This window comes from Ylistrum balloti, unplaced genomic scaffold, assembly GCF_031769215.1.
Source record: "Ylistrum balloti isolate Yb309-2 unplaced genomic scaffold, AGI_CSIRO_Ybal_v1 Utg370020, whole genome shotgun sequence".
In the NCBI taxonomy this organism is placed as follows: Eukaryota; Metazoa; Mollusca; class Bivalvia; order Pectinida; family Pectinidae; genus Ylistrum; species Ylistrum balloti.
The window spans coordinates 210,186-229,974 of NW_026782088.1; the positions used below are offsets into that span (position 1 = coordinate 210,186).

Here is a 19,789-nt window from a genome sequence, read left to right on the forward strand (position 1 = left end):
GGGCTACTCAAGTTGGCTCGTCTCTGTTGTTTATCATTAACATCATGATTATAACAAACGCGGAGGATTCCGGAGAGTTAATTACGGAACGAGTGGGGGATTGTACTCATAACGTTAATATTTAAACAACTAAATTTACAAAAGTAAAATTATATCATAAAAAAAATTAAAATTTATTATATTTAATATCCAATTCATATCAAACTGTGCCTTCTTTTAGGGACGTATGATATATATATATATATATATATATATATATATGTGTGTGTGTGTGTGTGTGTGTGTATATATATATATATATGTGTATATATTCGTCACATTTTCACTATATATACGTATATATATATATTAGTTAAGATTTTTTTGGCTCCTTCTAAAGAGGGCCTTCGGTGGCGTCCAACCAGCCGAAAGGTTTAAACTTTGTAATTCTTAAATTTGTTTCATGTATGTGATGTAACTACGTAATATACTATCTGGTGTCTAGATAAATGAGAGGATTGCCTCGAAAATGTGACAATTTACTAGTCGTATTGTCGTTATTACCGGCGCAACGAAATATCCAAAACTACTCAAAAATACCCCAAACTAGTAAGATGTATTCAGATGTGATAAATTTGCCACGTTTTGTGCTGAGTGTATTTCGTTCTCGTATCGAATTTAGCTGTATAGCGCCCATCCCCGTAACATCGGAATACGGACGGAAGATCAGTTTACGCTCCTTTACAATGTGACCATAATTGTTTAGGTATATCAGTTTGTGATTATGTGTAACTGTATAATTATCCGCTGTCAAATATTGTTCCTTGAAATACTGTTATAAATGTGAAAAAAATCATGATTATATATTACATGGATTGATAATAAACAAAGTTCAGTCTTACTCAAACCATAACTTCATCCTATATTGGAATTAAGTACAATAAGAACCATTTGATATTTAATAAAACGTTTTTTGCTATATTTTGATACAGTGCACAAAGTGCTTATCAATAAAATAATTCATTTTTCATGACTTTTACGAGAGTTGCCTCGAAATGACGTCTACATACAGGGTGATCTCATTACAAGGTTTGGTTTCGTTTTCTTGCAGAAATCGATACATCAGCCCAGAAACAAATAAATGAAGACATTACTTTCATATAATTACTAATGGTTCATGAAATTGATCTTTTCTCTATCATTTTATCATTCATTACCAAACTTCAAAATAATTTATTAAATAAGTATATATTCAAACCAGAAAATATCTTTTTAATTCCTGTAAATCTTTCAAATGTGAATTTGAAAAATACATATATCAATATATATAGTAATATTTCTATTATACTTTTTAAAATTTATTTCAATGATAAACGTATTTTAATATGAACCTGTCTTACATTTTTTATTCTGTTACTTTAACACATCTTATAAATTGTTAAGACAGAGCTGAGTCAAAATATAATCGGTGGACATTATTTATCATATTTATTAACATATCCATGTTAATCGGGAGATTAAGATTATTTACTTAAATAAATCATTGCCGATAATTATGTCTTTTTGTTGCTCTTTACGTGTCCCGATGTAGAGTAAATAAACACTATATACAGCCAAAACCGATCTGAGAGAGACGTAACTCACCACTAATGATGCCGCGGGTTAGCGTTATCTTTCATATTTGGAATATCTTTGAGTTTTTGGGTGATTGATAAGTCTTAGTAATTTTTGAGAAAGTTTTAGGGGTCTTTTTGTATGTTATGGTTGTTTTGGAGTGGCTTTCGATACGTTTTTTTGTTGGTTTGGGTGGTTTTGTGTAGTTTGGGGTAGCTTTTAGTGATAATGGGTAGTTTTGGGCGGTTTTAGGTGGTTTGGAATAAGTTTTGTGTGGTTTTGATAGTTTTGAGTGGTCGTGGGTAAATTTTGGATTGTGGTTGGTTTAGGGAACGTATTCGTAGGTTTTGGGTGGTTATGAGTATTTTTGGGTGGTTGTGATCAAGATTTGTGGTGTGTGTGTGTGTGTGTGTGTGTGTGTGTCAAAATATTACTTATATTTTAAGATGCTGACCATGTATTCTCCATATATCTGAAAAATTAATTACATCCAATTATCCTCACTCATCATTTTATGTATGAGCATTTTGATCAAAAGAATGCTAAAGCAAAAGTTACTAGGGGAAATATTTGTTTTGCGTGGCTTGCCTATTGGTTGTAATTTATAAAAATATCTTTTCCACAAAGATTCCGGTGTGTGCCGTTACCGTTAAACGGTATAAGTTTAGTTTCTCTTCCTTGCCGGTGTAGTGTTTACGTTACTTCTATGGCTGATACGGAATGGTTAATGCATCTTGTAGTGTACTTTTCACAGCCATTCATTAATTTTGAGTCCATAAACTCTTTACAATCTAGAGCATTTATTCCTTTTTCGCCAGGGGTTGCGTATCCCATGGGATCGTTGTAACAGGAAGCGGAAGTGAAAATGAAGAGGATGGGACAAAAATGGCGGCAATAATTTCGGGGCCTGTGCTAGCTTCATTATTTTATGATCAATCTCGTTGTTCTGGTGATCAGGTATGCATTAAGTTGACAAGTTTTTCATAAATGATTTACAAGAATTTTCTACATGTGAATGCAGTTTAATCGGTTTCACGGTAGTAGCAAATAAACGCAATTTAGATTCCTGACATAGCTTTGACAGTGACAGGTCGACTGACTCATCAGCTTGCAGGGTATAATATGTCGATACCACAGACGATTTTCTTGATAAACTGATGACAATTTGAACACGAGTTATTCACTGATCATGTCTTTACCGCGGTCAATATATTATAAATGCCATTTTATCAAACACAAAGTATGTAATTCTGAACCAATTAGGGTAATGGTGTTGCAATTATTTATTTTAACTTAAAAGGGTATGGTTAAAGGATATATCATGCAATTATGAAAAAAAACAGCATTTCATGGATCTATTTTAATAGAACTTGACTAATGATGTGACAAGTTTAGTGGTACTTTTTGGGTGTATACCTCCCCTCCTAGGCATGGACACAATTAGTAAAAATTCTGTTGTAAATACATTTACATCAAAACAAAGTGTCAAATGTAGTCTCTGTGACTCAGCTGCTGGAACACGCTTGTTTATCTATCATGGTAGTGCTGTGGATTATTATGCTAGACTCCTGAATTCCATTCCTCTCGGAGCAATAGGCAAGAATGTTTCCCCCCTTCTTTACCATTTGTGCCCAACAACACAGGTCGTGGTATTTATTTAATCTCAGGTTGAGATTGAGGAAATGTAAGTGTAAAATGATAGGGTCATAATATGGTCTCTGTCAATCAGTTGACAGAGCATGCTTCTTTAGTTCAGTTGGTAGAGTCAAAGATTATCACCCCAGAAATCCAGATTTGATTCTTTTCAAGGCACTCAGCAGACATGCATTTTACATTCTCGTTCACACACTGAAGTTTCAATTTTGGGGAAAATATAGGCCAAGAGTATAAACCTGAATCATTGCAGGATTTCTATATACAATAGTACTGATTACATGTGTTTTGTTGACAGGAGGGACTACTGATTGGTAAAGTAAGCCATTCTGTAAAGGATACCATCAGTGATTCTCAGATAAACAACTACAAGGTGGAAACAAAGTTATGTGAGTAAAGCATCAATATAAGAAAGACTAACTTTTTTCTAGTTTAGTGTTGACCATCAAGTTCATTTATGGTCACCTATTACCCATGTACTTCCTGTAAAAAAATAAAACAGTTTGAACTTGTATGCTACAGAGTACCTAGTCAGGTATATTACAGATAGGGCCATACAAATTAGCTACTGACATGAATAGAAAAAAAACAATGAAGAATTCCGAAGCAGTTTGAGCTTATACTTAAAACAGTTTGAACTTATATACTATAGAGTACCTAGCCAGGTATATTGCCGATAAGACCATACTATTTTAGCTACTGATACAAATTAAGAAAAGAAAAAATTCCGAGGTGCCTTTTAAATGTGAATTTGTGTATTCTCTGTCAATAATTGCAAAATGAATTGTCCAGGATTATAAGTGATGACTACATGGTTTATTTTTATTTACTTTTGTATATGTATATAAATAGATAGAATTTTTGAAACCTTACTTTTTCAGACATTTACTCATGCCATGAGCTACAAAGGGGTACAAATCAATCTAGAAAAGATCAGTTACAGAAATGCATTACAGAGCAGATAAAAATACACGGAGAGAAGGTTTGTAGAGTATCCAGCTATAGCCCCTCTTATTGTCTTTATTGATTAATGGTGCATGAAGTAATGAAAGATTGGTCATTAATCTCCAGCTTAGGGTGGTCAGGTAGTGCAGTTGTAATACACTTGTCTTTCAACTCAACGTCCAGGTTTTGATTCTCAGAATGGATGTGAAACCATAATCATAATCCATATTTATTGACATAATCAACCTTAAAGGAATTGTTACTGAAATATTTTGCAAAAGATTATAATTTCATTGACATCATATATTCCTTATGAAAATATGATTTGCTATTCCCAAATACACCTGATTTTTAGGACTTTGATATTTAAGTCCTGGATTCATGGACTCATGCACATGCTTTTCCTGTAGGACTTGCCCAAATTCTGAAGATCCATTATAACTCTTAGTAGTGTTTTGGACTAACTTGAAAAAAATCCTATAAAACTGAATGTATATATATATATATATACCAGTAATATTTGTAGGATTTCTTCAGAGAAGGTAAGAAAACCCATTTCCAAAATTTTATGTAGTAGGTTCTCAAAATTTAAACAATTTCCTCTGGAAAAAAAAATCTAAGGGTCATACATCAGAATGACAACATCAGTGTCTGGATACTTTTAGATATTGTACATGAATATTTCAAATGATTGATCTAATAGAGTATAACATAATATAACAGCAGAAATTCTAATGACACAAACCATACCTGACATTTAATATGAAGTACATTTGGTACCAGTTCCCAAAAAACACTTGTCAACATACATCGTTAATTTAAAACTACATATCCTGCAATAAGCTCAGGGGGCTGACATACTCTCTCTTCTCAAAGTCAAGGGATTGGTAAATACAGGATAGTGAAATAACATTTGTTGCTTAATATACTAATATATGACTTTGACTTGTTCCTAGCTTATTATGGTATTAACACGTTTGTGTTTATGTACAATCCCAAAATGAAGTATCAGATTTATTTATGTAGAACATGTAATTTATGTATAATCCCTCAGTGGTATATCAGATTTGTTTATTTAGTACATGTAATATATGTGCAATCCCCAAGTAATGTATTAGATTTATTTGTACATGTAATGTATGTACAAACACTCAGTGACAACTCACATTTATCTATGTAATATTACCACTGCTATAATATATTCCTGTATTTGTGCACAAGAGTGTTTCATGTATCTATTTTTTTTACCTGTAAGTTAAAATTGTACAGAAATAAACCTTGAAATTCTGACATCTAAATACAACAAGGAAAAACAAATAATGTAGATTTACAAGAAATACATTTGTACAAAAAATCATTGTAACCTATTAACAAGTATGTGATCTTTATGTTAAGTTTTGTATAAATTATATATACATTTGTATTAATTGAAAAGTGCTTCAGCTGATAGATACTTATTGATTAATTACCAACTGTTAGAGAAACATTGTAAAATATGACATCAGATTTTTCTTATTCATGGAAATCAGTCCAGAGATAACACTAACATTACCAGTCAGAGTCTTTTTATTTGATTGAGTTTTTTTGTATTTTCAGTGTATTGTGGGATGGTACCATTCTCGGAGGAACACAGCACCTCGTCTGTCTATGCGAGAGAGGAGCATACACCACACCTTAGTGAAATCTCTCTCCTCACAAGGGAGAGAGGACTTCTATTTCCTGCTGTGTACCTCCTCAAACACCCTAAACAGATCAACCCATAACTTTGATTTTGGTTTCTATAAACTGAACAAAGAGTAAGTGACATGTTAACTCACGATGAAGGGCAGAAATGAGATGAAAACTTAAAATAGGAAATGATAATCCAAGCAAAATTATAGGAGAAAAATCCACCCAAGAAATATGTTATTTATATTTTCATATCAACTGAAATGAAATGCTTTTCTTTTCTTCAGAGTGAAGTTTTCATTACAACTTAAAAGGGCACATTATTATAACATTCCTTCATGAACAATAACAATCTGTCTTCAACAGCAAATTTATAGCTAATCTATTAAATGTGGAAACATTTACCAGTGAAATACAGGCTAGAAATGGGTTCTTCATTGTTTTATTAGGTAGTAGGTCTATACTACTACCTGTTTCACCCTTTCTGTCAGGCTTTGTCAGGACCAATTAGATTTACTATGATACAACTGTGGTATTGACACCACTGTAGTTACATTGAATCTGTTTCAGTGATGCTGATTTTGCTAAAGTGCCAATAACAGTTGTTAACTTGGAGGATACTACCAATAACCAGTATAAATTAGACAGCACTTGTACAGCCTCTGCATCTTCAGGAATCTATGCCTCAGTCATCTCTAAGTTCCAGTAAGTGTGACATATGTTAGGTAGAAAACAGGCATGTGTTTACTGGGTCTTGATATTTATAGTATTTTATTGTTTATGTAAGAAAAAAAAGAAACATTCAAAAAAAAATCTTTAATTTCCCAAAAGGGTAGTGGTTGTAATTTATGTTTGTGTTTACGGTTGAATATATCAACAATTGGTGTGTGACACTTTAACTTATTTAATTGCATATTTAATAAGATATTATGTAACAAAAGTTTATTCACGAGTGTTTACTTGCTTGTTTTTTAACAGATCTGAAATCTTGGACAAATCAGGGCAGGTTCAGGAAGTGAAGAAAATCAGTAGCCTTGAGTCAACATTACAAGAAAAATTACAGGTAAATTCCTATTCCAACAGGTAAAGTAACCGGTAAGGCTTAACAGGTGTGCCTAACCTATCATAACAGGAAAAGTTACAAGTGAGACTAAACAGGTGCTCCTTACCTATCATAACAGGAAAAGTAACAGGAAAGACTAAACAGGTGCTCCTTACCTATCATAACAGTTAAAGTTACAGGTGAGACTAAACAGGGGTTCCTTACCTATCATAACAATTAAAGTTACAAGTGAGACTAAACAGGTGCTCCTTACCTATCATAACAGTTAAAGTTACAGGTGAGACTAAACAGGGGTTCCTTACCTATCATAACAGGAAAAGTAACAGGAAAGACTAAACAGGTGCTCCTTACCTATCATAACAGGAAAAGTTACATGAAAGACTAAATATAATATCTATTAGCTACTTAACTATTTGGTTTTCAGCTTTTGAAGGTCACCTTAGACTTTGTATCAGGGTGACCTATTGTATTCTCCTTTTGTCCATCGTCGTGCACTGCTTGTCTTGCGTTGTAAATTTTTAACATTTTCAACCTCAAATGGAAAACTCTTGAACCAATTTCAATGTAATTTCACAAAAACCTTCCACCAAACTTGTAAATTACATAGTCCCCAAACTACTTGTGTCTGAGGGGCGGTGGCAAAAAAATGTCAAATTGATTGAAACTTCAAAAATCTTCTCAAATCTGAGGTTTCTTAGAATCAAGTTTTCTTCATGAATGGAAAGACCTTCAGATGCTTTACCAAAATTGTAAATTTCATGACCCAAAGGTCTCATATCTCCCCAAAGGGAGGGGTAAATTTTACTATAGTTTATATAGGAAAATAACATTTTTGAACATTATTTTTTTATCTTTTGTTGGAATTAGTTCAAGCCTGATTAGAATTATTAGTTTAAAATGACAGTCTGATGAGGTGCACATATTGACCTTGGCTGACCTACCTGACATACCTAAATAATGTAGTACTAAATACTCTTCGTGGATGGAAGTTCCCTATGGTGCTTCATAAAAATTGTAAATTTCATGTCACCTAGGTCTCACATTTCCCCTCGGGGAAGGGATGAAATTTATTATATTTTTTGTAGGAAAATTACATTTTTGAGCATAATTTGTTTATTTTCTTTGTGAAATAGTTAAAACTTGGTTAGAAGTTTAGTATAAGCGGACAGTTTGATGAGATGCACAAATTGACCTTACTGACATCCAGTGGATGATGGACAGGGCCAAAAAAGGGTTTTCAAAGATGTCCTGTTCCTGGATGGAAGATTTCATAAAGAAAATTTCAAACGTTGAATTTTATTTCTTTTAATTCAAACTTGGTTAGAAACATTAGAAAAGGACAGCTGTTAATGCATACACAATATACATTTGCATTATGTGTACGGTATAGTTAATGTTACATTACTTTTTTAACAAAATCATTTCAATGGCAAGTTAAAGAAACATTGTGATTCAGGTGACAGTTAAGACCCTTTTTTCAGGAAAAGTTCAAATACAAGTGGTATAGATATGTATATGAAATAATTACTGATAATTCTTGTTTGCAGGATTTGACTCGTGGAGTAGATCAGAGTGAAAGAGAGTTGCATGCACTAGAACAAGAGGTAAGGCAGCGACGACAGTTGATTGAAGTGAAGCTGGAGAAGGAGAGAAACATGAAGACACATTCACAAACACCGCCACCAGCCTATGATGATAAACCCATTCTAAAAATCAGTTCTGTCACTCCAGAGGAGGCTGTCTCCATAGCTAAGCAGAAACGTAAGACTAAGATTTCTTATATTTGTTTACTCTGATATCAGTTTTTCAGTTAAGTCAATTGTTTATGTAAAAATAACCCTGATATTTATGAAAACACAAATATGTTTTCTTTATGTGCATTTTATTTTGTCTTTCAAGGTGAGCAAAGACGAAGAGAAAATAACAAATCTTTACTCCCGAATATGTCATCAGGACGACCTTCATCTGCCAAGTCAAAAACAGATCAGGTACACCCCTTGACACGCCGTCTTAGCTCAGAACTGGACGAGCCCTCAGCCACCCACAGTCATCGCCTTAGTGATGAGATAGCCTTTATAGATGAAGATGTACCTGAAGTTACTGATCATGAAGAAATGGATACCAAATCTGATGATGAATTAAAATCTGGTGAAAATCTGGAGGACCAGACAAATACTCAGGGGTCGGGGGTCATTTTGTTGCCTCATCAAGGTCAAACTGTGCAGTTAACATTACCTGACATGAATGTCCCAGAGATGAAAAGACAAACAATACCAACTGTCACATTAAACCATCCAGCAAAAACAGACTCTGTTAATAAGGATCATTTCTCATTTGTGAGTGGACTCTTAGCTGAAGAAAAAACAAAACCTGTAAAATCTAAAACAGTAGAAAACTCTAATAAACATGTAAATTCTATGTCTGTGCCAATTGGAGGCCACATTACTGCTCCACTGAAATCCTCTTCCCAGGCTGCAGCTGCTGTTGGTGCAGCAGTTGCAGCGGCTGCTAAAGGCAATAAAGATGAGGAATTATCTTGTCAGTCATCACGGTTACAAAAGCAGCAGCTCACAACAAGTGCTGTTTTAAATGTCAACAACAAAGGTCAAAGGTCAAGAGCAAAGCAAAGTCAACCACAGACTTCTCGGTCAAGGTCGAAAGAAGGAGGAAAAAGGAAAGACACAAGTGCTGTTTGTTTAGATCGCCCATCATCAAAGGACACAATGACAGGTGCAAAAAATAATCTAACTAATCATGATCAAGACTCTCAGAGTTCCTCTCATGCTGTGTGTAGGTTGGAAGCAAACATTGAACAGATGCAGAATTTTGAGGAAGATGAGACGGAAGATATCCATAAAATAAATGATCATGGACAATTAGACAATTTCAAGATATCATCGTCGCCTGTGTTTTAGATATCAGTCGCTAGAACAAACATTTGATAAGTGTTGTTGTGGTGTTGATGAATTTTACCTTTATAATGAACAGTGGCATGTTAGTCCTCAACTTTACTTTGATTATTGGATACCCTTTGGTAATACTGACATCTCTGACCACCAATCTATGTAAAACCTTGAGCTTGCATTGGTAGTGAGAATGCTTGTTGCTATTGTTTTGGTTGTGTCTTAAATTTCCTTCCAGTTACTAATTCTGTTATTTTTGTTACGTAATTTTGAAATATAGTTATGTGATTACATGTATTGATAAGTTTTGAAGGAAATTGAAGACCAATCACAGTTTGTAGTAAATGAAATGCTGTCTATTGTGTTGATGACTCTGTCACAAATTTTATTTGGGTAAATGTCTACCTTATAAAATAACTGTAATTTACCCATGTTGTGTGCAAGATGCTGAGGCTACGATCAAGAGAAAATAATATTGAAACATTGTGTTTTGACATTATGGCAGTACTATAAATGTTTGCTTTTTAAACTTACTGCGTTTATTCTGTGATAAGCCCATGCCTGGTAATTATCCCACCCTGATATGCACTTAAGTTAGCAACCAGTGATATTTCATTGTCCTTTAATATACTTACCCCCTAATGTTGAGTAAGAAGTAATATGTGGGACCCTAGGGGTCCATTAATAAGCCCATCCCCAAACTATGGGTAAGAGGAAATAAGTTGGGTCCATGGAGTCCTACAATAAGCCCATCCCTTAACTATGAGTCAGAAATAACGTTTAGGATTTAGGATAAATATGTGATAAAACTTGATGTAACATACCATTAGTATTTCTACCAATCCAGTTGATATTTCTTATTTACTTCATTCAGAACTGTTGGTCATTTTACTCAATGTACAGATGAAACAACAGCAGATTGTCTCGTTTTACTTTTTAATATATATTAAATATCTTTGGTATAGAAATACACAACTAACTACACCTTTGTTAGTGAGTTACTGTATTTAATTTTACACAGTCAAACTTTAGGGCATCATCACAGTTTTGGTAAACTAGGGCAATCACATTTTATCTAGATACATATACATTTAGAACAAAAAGTGCTCAAATAAGATTACTATTAAATATGTATCTGTATTTTTAAAGTATTTTTCATAGATCTCAGAAAATAGTTGTATACAGTATTCTATACTAAGTGGCATACAATCTTTGTTTTCCATCTATATGTCAGTGGAACAATGTGCTAAGGACCGTGTACTAAACCCTACACTTCCTTGATCAAGACATGGTTATTCTTTAAAAGTCTGATAAGTAATTAACGGTTTTAATTTTCGATACACTTTATAATTTCCTTATATGGAAGAATTCAAACAGGTATCTGTAAGTGATACTAAGATAAAGTGTTCCATCATTGTCCAGTTACAATGTATCTGTCCATTTAATGTATATATTGCCATGGCATTTAATGGAAAAGTGTCGCATATGATCTGTATATTTTATCCAGTGACATTCTGTGGTATAATACCCATGTAAAGATGTTGACTTCTGAACAAGAATTATACTAACATTAATGAGACTATTTGATATTTTTCTTTAGCAAATGATAATTTCTCTTTGATTGGGAGGGTAACTTGTTCAGAATTTATGAATGAGAGATAGTAAGACATGGGAGTATTTTGGTAAAGTTTTCCAATACACATATTTCACTGTATGCAGAGAAACATTTGTGTAGGGTATTTTTCACTTTTACATAAAACTTTTCATTTTGCCCATTGTTAGATTCGCTCTAAAATACATACACTATTTTCTGAATTATAAGCCACAACCTTTTTCCTCAAGCGTCAGTTATATGGCTTATTTGTGGATAAAAAGAACATCAGCAGTATGAAAATATTTTTAGTAGTAAAATCAAACATTTGCTCTTTTTGTGTTCTCCCTATTGGCAAAATAAATGATTTGAGAGTGACACCACAACAATAATTTCCCAGCATACAATATACACATTTTTCTTTCATACTGACATGATATTGATAACTGTTATTACAGATATCAGGTGAACAATTTGTAGCATAAATTGGTACTGGAGTTTAAACTGTTACCTCCTTTGCTAAGTAGAGCTTTAATGCAGGATTATAAAAATAGATTTTATGACATGTATGTAAATTGTAAAGCATTAGTAAATTTTCAATTAGGTGCTATGTTTATTGTTAAAGATTTAAATAAAACTCATCTATTGAAAATTTCTTGGTCAACTTTCAACTTTGAGAAAGAGATTAAATCAAGTTAAAGCAAACAAAATCATACACAGAGATATGTCTCAGATTCAATATAAGAAAGAATATTAAATGATATATATAATTTTAATATTTATGTCAATTGTAAATTGTTAAATTGTGTAGGTGAGAAAACATGTATCAGGTTTAACAGTGTATGTATGGGATCTTTGTTTTACCTCAAAGTATATGAATGGAGTCGGATATGAATACCCTCATATATGTCACAATATTAACCTAGGTACTACATTTATATTTTATACAAGAATGACTGGAAAGTCTGACCCAACCTTGATGTCTATATTATAGTTTTATAAGCCCACCTGGTCCAAAGGACAAGTCAGCTTATGACATACCACAGCATCCTGCATCCATCAACTTTTCTGTTCAAATTAGTACTAGTCATAAACAACTTGCAGATTTTGACCAAATGTGGTCCATGGGGGAAGGGGAAAAGATTTTGTATAAATCGTTGGCCTTGACCCCCAAGTGTCTGAGGAGCAGGGCCTAAATGGGAAATTTTGCAGCCTATTTAAAATCTTACTCCTCCTGAATGGACATGGACCAAATTTGGTCTGAATGCATGGGTTCTGTCCCAATTTGGTTTGAGGCATGCTTGATTGAAAGGGATCATTTTGAAATAGGGGTTGGTCTCAGCCCCAGGGGTTGGGCTAAATAGAGCAATTACAAAAAAAAAAAAAAAAACCTTCTGTTTGAATAATTCACTTTTCCCAAAAGTAGATCTATAATATTCTTGGATGACAAGAACTTTTACCTGTACTTTTCCTTCAGTTGGTGAAGAACTTTCAGCAAACAATGGGTCTTGTGTTCTAAACAAATTTGATTTTAGACAAAAGGAAATAAATGTGATTTTGTCAGTTAAATTTTTGTAACATATACTAAATCATATACCGATATGAAACACATTTGAATAGCATGTGTGACATATTGTTAGATTTGAGATGTAGCATATATATATATTTAAATTTGAAATTATGTAATATTTAATAACTTTATAACTAACATGAATATTTGTTTGTTAAAATCCAGAGTAGACTTCACTACAATTTCCTTATTATGTAGCGTTTTTTTTCTGACATCTTTATCTTCATATACAGAAAAAGTTAACAAATTGAAAAAAAGAAATGATGAGTATAATTACAGGATACACAAAAGATATTAATGTTTGATGATGTTAGAAATGATCCTTTAGAAAACTACATGGTATTACTATGTTGTAAGTATTTTTGTGTAAGGAATATTTATCTTGATACAAGGTCGTCACAACTGATTGGACTTGTTTTCTTTAATAATAACTTATATAATCAAAGAAATTTCTAAAACCTGAAAAATGTACGAACACAATGAATAATGTCATCAAAATACAATTCTAAACATTGTTTATTTTTCTTTTTGGTAATTTTAAACTATTTTGGCCTCCAGTAAGTGAGGTTTTTGCTCGACATGTTAATTAAAATTTTCACTCAACTTTGAAAGGATCCATGTCACACCATAACAGATTAACAGTATTTTAGATTCCATGTTTGATGCTAGAAAGGTTAAAAGGTCAGAAACTTACTATTTATATCTAAGTTGTATATATTTTTAGACATTATGAATTATCTAAGTTGAAAAATTTGAGCTATTATTGTGATTAAGATTTATAAATTTTTTTTATTGATGGTGCTTAACTTCTTGATATGCTTGTAAAAAAAGAGAGAATTAAGTAATTATTTATTTTGTACAAAGAGTTTTTTTTTTCAACTAAAATTACATGCTGTATTGATTCTTATAGGTATGTTAAAAGAGGAACATTGCTTTGGCTTTTCCTTAAAGACACTGCTGTAAAAGCTTTAACATGAGATGTTCAGAAATACAGGGCAAATGATACAAAGTTCAAAGCTTTTCTGTTAATATTTTGTCCAGAAGTATCTTCAATTCCACAAACAATTTTTAAAGAATGAGATTTTGTACTATACAGAAAGCTACAGAACAAATTTTTATTGATTCAATTTTTTTTTAATCCCAACTAACCCTTGTTATGCAGTGTTGGAGCAAATACCTTGCTTGTTGAAATGGGTTATCTCCCCTCCTCCATTATGGCACTGTCTGTTGGTGTTTTTCAAACGTCATTGATTTAGCTGTTCATGTACCATTTCCTCCTATATACACCTTTTGTCAAACAGTTAGCCAGCTGATAAGGAGTAAAATATGTTTTCATACAGAATCATGGAAGCCATTAAAATCCCAAACTAACACTTTATGGTTAATAACTCCTTATAATCTGAACTTTCACTTTGTTTGATTTTTTTTTTCATTTTAATAACGGGTATGTAAAGTAAGTTTACATGAGCAGGTGTTTTTTAATGCTCAATCTTCCCTATCTGTCCTGTCAGCTCATGACTACTAGTACTCATTGATGCTTCCTGAACATGCTTTCAAATATAGAGCCAGCGAGGTGATGTGCTTGTGTATATTTTTTTCAGATGTCTTGTTTAAGTTTTGTATAAATATTTGCTCCTAAATGGTTGTAAATGGCGATAATTCAAAAGTAAAGAATTGTACTTCACATGTCTGGTTGTTATTTTGTCAAACACCCAAACCCAGGTACCTCTACAAATAACTTGATACTTTTTAATAACATATTTTCACATCCAAGTAGTGTTTGTTGCAATTATGTTTCTAGAGTTTCATTTTTCTTACCGCTGTTCTTTCTCGTAAGTTAAGTAGAAGGAAACCAAGATTTTTTCATTAAGAAATGAAGCTGATATGGATTCCGTGTTTCATGTTTGCTTTGTGTTAATGAGGAAAGTATATCACATCAACTTCATTAATGTTTGAAACAGATGTTTGATATGAAGGTATGTTACTGAAAATAAGTGTATCAACAGATGTTCTGCTCTTACATAGTTACTTCCCTTTGTTTCACTTGGATGGTACAAGGAGAACCTTAACAGAAGATAGGGGTCAGGGATGCTATAAGTGGATTATTATGCTTCTCGAAGAGAGAGCATACAGTGGCTGCTTTGTCTGTCCGTCTGGCATAATTTTGTCCAGAGCATAACACAAAAAACAAAAAATATCAACATTAAAACTTAAAAATAGGTAGATAGATCTTAACAAGAAGGAGAGCAGTGCAAAAGAATCATTACTTTCTTATTGCCCTTTGTTATTTTTCATACTTTAATTTTGTTCCATTTGGGGAGCATAAGCCTTCAGGGTTACGTTTTCAGTTCAAATTTTGGTAGAAATATACAATTTTAGATGAGTTATGGCCCTCTGTACTTCACTTTTCCAGGCTTCTCTCCACGGTGTTTGCAGAAATTTGAAAATACCATCAATGATTTTTCCGCCATGAAGACATTTGTAGCCCACTATCATGACATGGGTGGCTATTCAAATCGCCTTACGTCTGTGGTCTGTCGTCCGTCTGTATTCAATTTTTGTTATTGTTATTTCTTGGGAAGTACTGAATGGATCTTTTTGAAATTTCATATGTAGGTTTCGCTAGTACCTAGTTGTGACCGTTTGATTTTTGACTGATAAAAAAAAATGGCTGACAGATGGCCACCTTAGATTTTTTCAATATAGTTTGTTATCACTATTTCTTGAAAAGTATTTGATGGATCTCTCCAATTTGATATGGGGTGTGATCAGATAAAGAAAATGGCCGACAAGCGGCCATTTGTTATAAATGTTTCTTGACAACTGCAGTATACATATTTATCAAATTTCCCTTGATCCCTAGTAGTGCCTGTTTGATTTTGATATTGGTCAGTAAAAGAAAATGGCCTACGGGTGGCCATCTTTGATTTTGACTTCGAAAGTTTGTCATTGACGGATCATTAAGATAATAATAATAATAATGAATTCTCAAATTTCATGTGTAGGTTCCTCTTGGTCCCTAGCTGTGACTTTTTGAGTTTGGGACTGAGCAGATAAAAAAGTATGGCAGACAGGCAACCACCACCTTGGATTTCGCCTAGTAAAGATTGTTTCCTTATTTCTTAAGAATTACTGAATAGATCTCAAATTTCTTAGTTATGTTCCCTTTGGTCTTTACTTGTGTCGGTTAGATTTTAAGACTGATCGGAAGAAAAAGATGGCTTCCAGGCGACCATTTTGGATTGGCAAGTAAAGATTATCATCGCTATTTATGCAAAGGAATGTTCTAATATCTTATAATTAAGAGCAAAAACAGAGAAGAGAAAAGATAAAAAAAAATGATGGGCGCCAAAATCCCTTTGGGATATGTTCTTGAGATCGGTTAAAGGTTAGGACCATAGGGACCTGAGAACTGGTAGAAGTATATCACAGTTTGTTACAGTGAGAAGGTTAGCACCACAGGGACCTGAGAACTGGTGGATGTATATCATGGTTTGTTACACCGAGAAGGTAAGGACCACAGGGACCTGAGAACTGGTGGATGTATATCATAGTTTGTTACACCGAGAAGGTTAGGACCACAGGCACCTGAGAACTGATGGAAACATATCACAGTTTGTTACAGTGAGAAGGTTAGGACCACAGGGACCTGAGAACTGGTGGAAGTATATCACAGTTTGTTACATTGAGAAGGTTAGCACCACAGGGACCTGAGAACTGGTGGATGTATATCATAGTTTGTTACAGTGAGAAGGTTAGCACCACAGGGACCTGAGAACTGGTGGATGTATATCATAGTTTGTTACAGTGAGAAGGTTAGCACCACAGGGACCTGAGAACTGGTGGATGTATGTCATAGTTTGTTACAGTGAGAAGGTAGGGACCTGAGAACTGGTGGAAACATATCACAGTTTGTTACACCATATCACAGTTTGTTACATTGAGAAGGTTAGCACCACAGGGACCTGAGAACTGGTGGATGTATATCATAGTTTGTTACAGTGAGAAGGTTAGGACCACAGGGACCTGAGAACTGGTGGAAGTATATCATGGTTTGTTACATTGAGAAGGTTAGCACCACAGGGACCTGAGAACTGGTGGATGTATATCACAGTTTGTTACAGTGAGAAGGTTAGGACCACAGGGACCTGAGAACTGGTGGAAACATATCACAGTTTGTTACAGTGAGAAGGTTAGGACCACAGGGACCTGAGAACTGGTGGATGTATATCACAGTTTGTTACAGTGAGAAGGTTAGGACCACAGGGACCTGAGAACTGATGGAAACATATCACAGTTTGTTACACCGAGAAGGTAGGGACCTGAGAACTGATGGAAACATATCACAGTTTGTTACATTAAGAAGGTTAACACCACAGGGACCTGAGAACTGGTAGAAATATATCACAGTTTGTTACAGTGAGAAGGTTAACACCACAGGGACCTGAGAACTGGTGGATGTATATCATAGTTTGTTACATTGAGAAGGTTAACACCACAGGAACCTGAGAACTGGTGGATGTATATCATAGTTTGTTACACCGAGAAGGTTAACACCACAGGGACCTGAGAACTGGTAGAAATATATCACAGTTTGTTACATTGAGAAGGTTAACACCACAGGGACCTGAGAACTGGTGGATGTATATCATAGTTTGTTACACCGAGAAGGTTAGGACCACAGGCACCTGAGAACTGGTGGATGTATGTCATAGTTTGTTACACCGAGAAGGTAGGGACCTGAGAACTGGTGGAAGTATATCACAGTTTGTTACACCGAGAAGGTTAACACCACAGGGACCTGAGAACTGATGGAAACATATGGTTTGTTACAGTGAGAAGGTTAGCACCACAGGGACCTGAGAACTGGTGGAAGTATATCACAGTTTGTTACACCGAGAAGGTTAACACCTGAGAACATGGGACCTGAGAACTGGTGGATGTATATCAAGTTTGTTACACCGAGAATAGGGACCTGAGAACTGGTGTATATCACAGTGTTACAGTGAGAAGGTTAGCACCACAGGGACCTGAGAACTGGTGGAAGTATATCACAGTTTGTTACAGTGAGAAGGTTAGGACCACAGGGACCTGAGAACTGGTGGATGTATATCATAGTTTGTTACTGGTGGATGTATGTCATAGTTTGTTACACCGAGAACAGGGACCTGAGAACTGGTGGATGTATATCACAGTTTGTTACAGTGAGAAGGTTAGGACCACAGGGACCTGAGAACTGGTGGATGTATATCATAGTTTGTTACAGTGAGAAGGTTAGGACCACAGGGACCTGAGAACTGGTGGATGTATATCATAGTTTGTTACAGTGAGAAGGTTAGCACCACAGGGACCTGAGAACTGGTGGATGTATATCATAGTTTGTTACAGTGAGAAGGTTAGGACCACAGGGACCTGAGAACTGGTGGATGTATATCATGGTTTGTTACATTAAGAAGGTTAACACCACAGGGACCTGAGAACTGGTGGATGTATATCATAGTTTGTTACACCGAGAAGGTAGGGACCTGAGAACTGGTGGATGTATATCATAGTTTGTTACACCGAGAAGGTAGGGACCTGAGAACTGGTGGATGTATATCATAGTTTGTTACACCGAGAAGGTAGGGACCTGAGAACTGGTGGAAGTATATCACAGTTTGTTACAGTGAGAAGGTTAGGACCACAGGGACCTGAGAACTGGTGGATGTATATCATGGTTTGTTACACCGAGAAGGTTAGCACCACAGGGACCTGAGAACTGGTGGAAACATATGGTTTGTTACATTGAGAAGGTTAGCACCACAGGGACCTGAGAACTGGTGGATGTATATCATGGTTTGTTACACCGAGAAGGTTAGCACCACAGGGACCTGAGAACTGGTGGATGTATATCATAGTTTGTTACAGTGAGAAGGTTAGGACCACAGGGACCTGAGAACTGGTGGATGTATATCATGGTTTGTTACACCGAGAAGGTTAGCACCACAGGGACCTGAGAACTGGTGGATGTATATCATAGTTTGTTACAGTGAGAAGGTTAGGACCACAGGGACCTGAGAACTGGTGGATGTATATCATAGTTTGTTACAGTGAGAAGGTTAGGACCACAGGGACCTGAGAACTGGTGGATGTATATCATAGTTTGTTACAGTGAGAAGGTTAGGACCACAGGGACCTGAGAACTGGTGGAAACATATCACAGTTTGTTACACCGAGAAGGTAGGGACCTGAGAACTGATGGAAACATATCACAGTTTGTTACAGTGAGAAGGTTAACACCACAGGGACCTGAGAACTGGTGGAAACATATCACAGTTTGTTACAGTGAGAAGGTTAACACCACAGGGACCTGAGAACTGGTGGAAACATATCACAGTTTGTTACAGTGAGAAGGTTAACACCACAGGGACCTGAGAACTTGTGGATGTATATCATAGTTTGTTACACCGAGAAGGTAAGGACCACAGGGACCTGAGACCTGGTGGAAACATTGTTTGTTACACTGAGAAGGTTAGCACCACAGGGACCTGAGAACTGGTAGAAGTATATCACAGTTTGTTACAGTGAGAAGGTTAGGACCACAGGGACCTGAGAACTGGTGGATGTATATCACAGTTTGTTACAGTGAGAAGGTTAGGATCATGGGGACATGGACGTTCGACATTGTAGGTACATTTTATCAGATGTGGTTCACAGAAACACGAGAATTTTTTTACAAAGTCTGTTTTATTTTTACCATTATTTCATCATTATTAGTTAAAGATAAATAATACACGTGTTAACATTATAAATAAATATTTATT

General features: G+C 34.8%; 1 protein-coding gene across 1 annotated transcript; it reads left to right on the plus strand.

Annotated features, from left to right (window-relative positions):
- The first annotated feature begins 2,380 nt into the window (after positions 1–2,380).
- Positions 2,381–14,670, plus strand: LOC132548629 (BRISC complex subunit abraxas 2-like). The gene is made up of 8 exons (XM_060212502.1): positions 2,381–2,550; positions 3,545–3,635; positions 4,128–4,228; positions 5,788–5,987; positions 6,430–6,564; positions 6,838–6,922; positions 8,470–8,683; positions 8,822–14,670. Exons 1-8 carry the CDS (start codon positions 2,479–2,481, stop codon positions 9,835–9,837), a joined length of 1,914 nt encoding a protein of 637 aa, XP_060068485.1. The 5' UTR covers positions 2,381–2,478; the 3' UTR covers positions 9,838–14,670.
- Positions 14,671–19,789: the final 5,119 nt, after the last annotated feature.

Excerpts from the sequence above, each read along its gene's own strand:
- LOC132548629 (XM_060212502.1), top strand. The coding sequence starts at position 2,479 with ATGGCGGCAATAATTTCGGGGCCTGTGCTAGCTTCATTATTTTATGAT. Across the intron at positions 4,229-5,787 it reads TAAAAATACACGGAGAGAAG|TGTATTGTGGGATGGTACCA; the intron begins GTTTGTAGAGTA and ends TTGTATTTTCAG. Across the intron at positions 8,684-8,821 it reads CTCCATAGCTAAGCAGAAAC|GTGAGCAAAGACGAAGAGAA; the intron begins GTAAGACTAAGA and ends TTGTCTTTCAAG.